We start from the raw sequence: 6,599 nt of genomic DNA on the forward strand, positions 1-6,599 counted from the left end.
GCTCTGGCTTTTGCATTTTTACAAGATCACCTCTAGTATTTGAGAATGGAAATGCCAGAATACTGTAATTTTAAATAAGTACTTCTTGATGTTTGCCTCAGTAGGAGCACATGGATTTTTCTTTGTAGGAGAACTGGAGCCCTTTAACTAGAATGAAATTATTTACTTTGTGTGTCTTGGCACAGGCAACTGAGTCACTTTTTTTCCCTTGAGCTGCTGGTGTACTTTTTGAGTTGGTAAAATCATATTTTGATACCTTTAGGTACAAGTCCAAGGATGCTACAAAAATTAATTTTTTTATTTGGTTAATGTCAAAATATTTTGCTTTTATTGCAAACTTCTTTTTTTTTTCCGATCTGGAAGACAATCCAATAGTCACAACTCCTTTAGGAACTGGTATCCTCTAGGAATCCTTTTTGAGTTGCAATGCAAGGATAAAGGTGTTTTTGAGTCGTGGCCCTGCTCTTGTTTCTAGATGCTGTGTGGGAGAGCTTCACTCCTTTGCAGGAAGCACAGCAAGGGGTGTTACCCACAGACCATGGGAAACAATTCCTGGCACTGGCACTCTTAATGCTGCTGCTGAGGCTGTTGTGGGTCCCTAACCCTCAATGTTCAGTTGCCATCACCAATAATTCTGGCTGCTGGTGGTCTGTATTCTGAATTCTGCCTGTGTCTTGACAGCTGGTGTGATGGATCATAGCTGGTTAAGTTTGTTTGTCTTGTATATAAATACGAATCAGAAGCAGCTGTTGGATAAGCTGGCCAGCTTTATAGGACACCTCTCTTCTCCTTTTTCTTATCAAATTTTAGGAATATCCAGTAGTAAGGCCCTTCTTTCAAGGGAATCACATTGTCTTAGAGTGCTGAAGCTCTTCCAAAGGCCTCTTTGTTGAGAAGATAGTTTTGTTCATTTCCAGTGCAGACTAATAGTGATTCCCCAAGGGCCCATGAGCAGCCCTGTGGGCACAGTGTATAAAACAGCCTCTGTTTATCCCTAGAGCTCTTAAGCCATGAAAATGCCACGACGCTGAATGATGTGAAGACGTTGGTTCAGCAGTTGTACACAGCCTTGAGCATCGAGGAGCACCAGCTGAACAAGGAGAAGGAGCTGATAGGGAGACTAGAGCAATTGAAGGAGCAACTAGCACCTCTAGAAAAAGTAAGGAGTTTCTCAGTGTGTTGTATTTATCTTCCAAAGGCAGCCTGGGTGGATTTCCAGGTTTTAATTGGGTCCCTGCCATGCTTCAAATAGTTTTAAGATCACTGAACCAAGTGTTTACCAAGCCATGTCTGCTTCTGGTTTCTGTGGAAATATTTTGTTTCCTTGCTTCAAGTAGTTGGAAATGATCTTGTTAGTAAATAAAAGCTGGGGCTAATGCAACAGAACATCTCTGAATATAGAGAAATAAATACTTCCCTGAGGCATTCAGAGCATGCTCAGAGTAAGTATAGGTGACAGCATAGGTGATGGAAAAGAAGCTGAGGTTTGTTTGTATGTGCATCATGCATAATCAAATCATGTTTCAAACCACTTAGTGTTGCTATTAATATAAGGGACTGATTTTGCATTATTATCTCTTAACAATATTAACATAATTACTTCTGAGAGTGCAAGATGTGTGTTTCTGCCTTCTGCAGGTGAGGATGGAGCTCAGCAGGAAAGCAGAGAAGAGGACAACCTTGGTGTTGTGGGGAGGCCTGGCCTACATGGCCACTCAGTTTGGGATTCTGGCCCGCCTCACCTGGTGGGAATACTCTTGGGACATTATGGAACCTGTCACCTATTTCATCACCTATGGTAGTGCCATGGCAATGTACGCTTATTTCGTAATGACCCGCCAGGTAGGACTTGCTGTGCTGCTATTGACACTTCAGTAGAAGACTTTCCTGGGCTCTACTCACTAGAAAAATAGCAAAATTGTGCCTGCTAGAAGCTGCTTTGCCCCTTCCTTGTCCTGTTGGAACCCAGATGTCACTTGTTTAATTTGTGCTGGCCAGGGAGGTGGTGTGTGGCCATAGGGTGTTCTCATGGTGGCCCTGGCTGGTTGTCTTACCAGAAATGCTTTTCTAAAAGTGTTAGGTGACTGCTGTAGCCAAACAGATTCATCTGCTGGCAGATATGGTCAGTACAGACAGGTGTGGCTGCCTGACATACCTTCTGGGCTTCAAGGAAGCCCACCCCTCTCACATGCCATGCTGGCCTTTTTAAGGAGCCCAAGGATGATCAGGCATCTGGTTGGAAATGCCTTTCACAGATCTGGCCTCCCATCCAGATGAAGAATCTGTCTCGGGATCCTTGTAAATGTGACAGATTCTCTATGGATTTTCTAGTGCATGTTTTTTTTTCCTATCAGTTCCTAATTCTGCCTAAATAATGAGGAAGGGAGGGCTCAAAGTGTCTCTGCTGTCACAGGCCCATCAGAACAGATGCTGCAGGTGTTCCAGCGTGGTGTCCCAAGGGTCTGTCAGCTGCATCATTTCAGAGACAGTATTTATAGCAGTTTTCCTCCCTCCTTTATTCCCCACAAACTTGTCAGTATGAAATGTTATTTGTTATTGTCTCTGCATGGAAGGATTCACACACTAGGGACAGGAGGAAGGTGCTAGTAGCTCACTGCTGGAGTGTAACAAATGAGTAGAGAAGCAAATGTCTGACTTAGCTGGGTCTGGCTGGGATGGAGTTAATGTTCTGCAGAGCAGCTGGTGTGGTGCAGTGTTTGGCACTTGTGACCAAGACAGCCTTGGTAACACAGCAGTGCTTTGGCTGTTGCTGAGCAGGGCTGGTACAGCATCAAGGCCTTCTGTGGTTTTGTTCTTCCCTGCTCTGCCCCCTCCCAACCCCCCTCTTCCCATCCCTGGGAGCAGGGGGTGGGTGAGGTGTTGTGAGGGAACACATCTGGGACAGCTGCCCTGAACTGACCAAACTGATACTCCATGCCACATGATGTCACATTTTGCAATAAATTGGGAGGGAGTTTCTCCAAAGCAGCTGTTGCTCAGAGCCTGGCTGGGCATTGGTCTGCTGGCAGGAGGTGGTGAGTGATTGCTTTTGCATCACTCTTATCTTGTTATGGGTTTTTTCCCTCAGTTACTAAACTGTCTTTAACTTTACACTTAAATCTTTCTTGGTTTTTATCTACATTTGGGTGCTTTCTCTGACCCAGCTGTGCTGCAGTGAGTGCTGGGTGGGGATTTAGCTGCTGGCAGGGGTCACCCACCCCTGTGTGAGCTTGGACCAGGCTTGTGCCTCCTGTCAGGCACTGCTCATTGTCCTGAAAACACCTGAGACACTGTGCTATGGCATCCAGTGCTGCCTCCCTGCTGTAGCTTTATTCCTATTTTCTCTCCTTTTTCTCTCTTTAGGAGTATGTTTATCCAGATGCCAGAGACAGACAGTACTTACTATTTTTCCATAAAGGAGCCAAAAAGACACGATTTGATCTAGAGAAATACAATCAACTCAAGGATGCAATTGCTCAGGTAACAACAATATTTCCAGAAATACAATAAAGAAATTACTGCTTGCTAGGTCTTCATTACTATTAATAGACACGCCTCAAGCAAGAAGGACTGTATTTTAAGTTTTCAGGCCATTTTCCTGTCACAGCCATACTGCAATCATTGAATTGGCTTTGATATTACCAGGAATAGAAGTGGAAGTGTAAATCAACATGAAACCTGTATCAGTCTTTAAGGGCCTTTAAGACACTGCTGGTAAAACTTGAGTTGCTTCAGACTCTTTATGCCTCAGAGGAGCCTAATTCAAGATTTCTTTTCTTCTCAGCTCCTACACACCAGATGGATTTAGTGAGGAATGAAGTCTTGCATCCATTCAGTTCAGGTCTTCCTGACATAGCACTTCAGTGCAGTCCTGAAAAATAATGTTCAGGAAATGTAGCTGTATTGTTTAAATCAGTGGGGGCAGATTTCTCAGACTCTGGAGACAGACACTCTTGACAGATTATCCATGTTGTGGGATCTGTTCAGCAAAGGATAGAGATGTTTCCTTGTGTTTCTCAGAGCCTTATTGCAGAAGGATGGTGTGAGCAGAAAAAGCAGAATTACCACATTATTTTTCACTGTTTTCTATCATCCTTTATTCCCAGGCACTGAAAATGACAGTGTAAGATATCCAGGGCAAGACAAATTCTACCTCTGGAGAACAAATTACATAAGGAAGGACCCAAAGGTCTTTCTGGGGTTTCTTAAGCCATTTGAATGCAGATGCCGTTGGATGGCCATGTTTTCCTGGAGCTTTTCTTCTAGAATCAATCATCCCTAATAATCTAGTTGGGATGTTGATTTGTTGGGGTTTTGTTGGCTTGTTTTAAAAAATATTTCAGTGAATTTATGGGGATCCAAATCTCCCCTACCCTATTCCTTAAGTGGCTGTGTGCAGACAAGTTCAGAGAAATACAGCTGAGAATGGTTTTTGTAAATATGAGCTTTCAACTTTTGGGCAAATTCCTGCTGGACAGGGAAAAACCAAGGAAATGTGGGAAAGCTTTTCTTTCTCTAAAGGGAAATGGTATTGGGGGAAGCTGTTTTGGGAGCTTGTGCTTTATAACATGTCCTTTACTTTTAGGCAGAATTGGACCTTAAGAGGCTTCGAGACCCACTGCAAGTTCATCTGCCCATCCAGCAAATTTCTGAAAAGGACTGATCAGCAAAGAAGCTCTGAACCCCGGCAAAAAACCTGTTCATAGCTCTTGCCTTTTTTAATTAAAGCATTGCAGGTGGAAGCTGGGACGTGGTGTGGGGGGTGGAGGGTTTTTACCTTTAATCAAGACAAAGGACTGTAAAGGGGGAAAATCTCTTAAATCTGAAGATGAGACATTGTGGAATGTTAGTTCTGAAAAGGGCTTGGCAAATAGTCACATTTTTAAAACTGTCAGAATGGAGATTGTGTACAAATACAGGATTGGGGGGGTTCATGAAGAGAATGTAATGCTGGGGGGTAGGGGTGTCTTCTTCCAGCTTTGCAGGGTCTGCCTCTTGATAGGACACCAGCAGCCTGCTTAGCTTTTTAAATTTTCCTTTACCTGATTCCAATCTCTCTTTCTGTCTTGAAAAAAAACAAAAGGAGAAAAAAATAAATGAACAAAGAATCCAAGCCACCTGGAGCTCTGGCTGGTGATCAGAACTTGCACTCCACCGCCATTAACACGCACACTTCTGGTCAGACCTGGTCTCTTTTATAAAGTTACTACAAGACTGCTTTCTACTGGAAAACCGTGAGCTTCCCCTTCCCAGCCCACCCCCTGTGCTCCACTGACTTCCTCCTTTGCTTATTTGTAGCACAGATTGGTTGTAACCCAGTGAGAGAAGGAATGAGTTTTCTTCTGGACATTTGATAATTGATGTTTTGGATTATTCCCGAATAACTCTCGAAATTTGCATCCCAATGCCCTTGAGCTCCTCCTGGAAACCCATGGCAGCACTGCATGAGCGGTTTTTTATATTCTGTCTTAAGGCAGGGAGGTTCCCCTCTTCCTACCCCCAGTCTGAGAGCCACCTGGACTATGGAATTAGGGAGGCCTTAAAGGATTGCAGAACTGTTGCCAGAATCATGACTCCTGCTTTAAAATGAACAGTTTTGGAATATGGAATAATGAATCTTGATACTTGACTGCTTGTGTAATGGGATAGAAGGTTTCACATATTGTCAGAGCCTTTCCCTTGCCCAGAGGCTTTTTGAGAGCCTGGGGATCCTACAGTGCAAGAACAGAACTGCTTTGGTTCTGTAGCACTTTCCCCTGATCAAGTAGCTTTAAGTGAACTTTGTGTCCACAGGTCAGAATTTCCTAGGAGTGGCTAATGACATCTCTTGTTCTTAGCTAAAAAGAAATAAAGGAAGGAAGGTCAACCTATTGCCCTCTCTCTTAGCCAAGGCTGGCTGCTTTCTAAGCAGATAAAACATCTCTTCACTCAGAGCAGGTCAGTCTGGTTTAGCACCCTGCTGATAAATGCAGGAGACAGGATGAAGGTGGGAGAAGGACACTAAGCTTTATATACAGAAAGGCTGGCTGCTTCTTTTTGATGTTTCACTACTACTCCTCACTGTGTCATGGAAAGAGGCTTCTGGGGTTTTTTTTTTTTTGGAGAACCATGTTTTAAATATATAGGAAAGAAAATAATTCAGTATTAACTAGATGCCAGGTGCCTTGCAGATGTGGAAACACAGCTGGGATTGCTGCCTCTTCTCACTCAGTGGCATGTTGGACCGAATGGGTGCATGTTTCTAGTTTTGTTTTTTTTTTCTTCCCTCCCCCTTCTCCTCTGTCTTTCCATTTAATTACATTGTGTGATTATTTTTTATCTGTTTTATCATGTTTGTGTGATGAGTTTTAAAAGGAAAAAAAAGTGAACACAATCCTGTAGCTGAATCCTTGGTGTGTGTTTGGGATGAGGGAGGGAGCATGGAGAAAACAAAAAAAAACCTGAACATGTGTAAAATCCTGTATCATTTATGAAATATGTATAAAAGAGCAATGTACTTCTGGAACAATAAATAACTATTCAATTTTTGAATCAGTGCTCTTGAATAATGTTCTTTTCCCCAGCTGAGAAGAGAATATTCCCTGTGTGGCAGCTGTCTC

At 43.1% G+C, this 6,599-nt stretch overlaps 1 protein-coding gene across 2 annotated transcripts in view; it reads left to right on the forward strand.

The window, feature by feature from the left end:
- The window catches only part of MCU (mitochondrial calcium uniporter), an 86,273-nt gene extending 79,742 nt beyond the window's left edge, over positions 1-6,531 (forward strand). The window contains exons 5-8 of one of the 2 annotated variants that reach the window (XM_074544370.1): positions 999-1,159; positions 1,639-1,842; positions 3,364-3,480; positions 4,590-6,531. In XM_074544370.1, coding sequence (XP_074400471.1) covers positions 999-1,159; positions 1,639-1,842; positions 3,364-3,480; positions 4,590-4,706 — 599 coding nt within the window. In that variant the 3' untranslated portion in view covers positions 4,707-6,531. Of the gene's footprint in view, positions 1-998; positions 1,160-1,638; positions 1,843-3,363; positions 3,481-4,585 lie in introns of both variants that reach the window. The other variant, XM_074544371.1, reaches the window with a different exon arrangement.
- The last annotated feature ends 68 nt before the right edge of the window (positions 6,532-6,599 follow it).

This window comes from Zonotrichia albicollis, chromosome 7 (assembly GCF_047830755.1).
Source record: "Zonotrichia albicollis isolate bZonAlb1 chromosome 7, bZonAlb1.hap1, whole genome shotgun sequence".
Classification (NCBI taxonomy): Eukaryota; Metazoa; Chordata; class Aves; order Passeriformes; family Passerellidae; genus Zonotrichia; species Zonotrichia albicollis.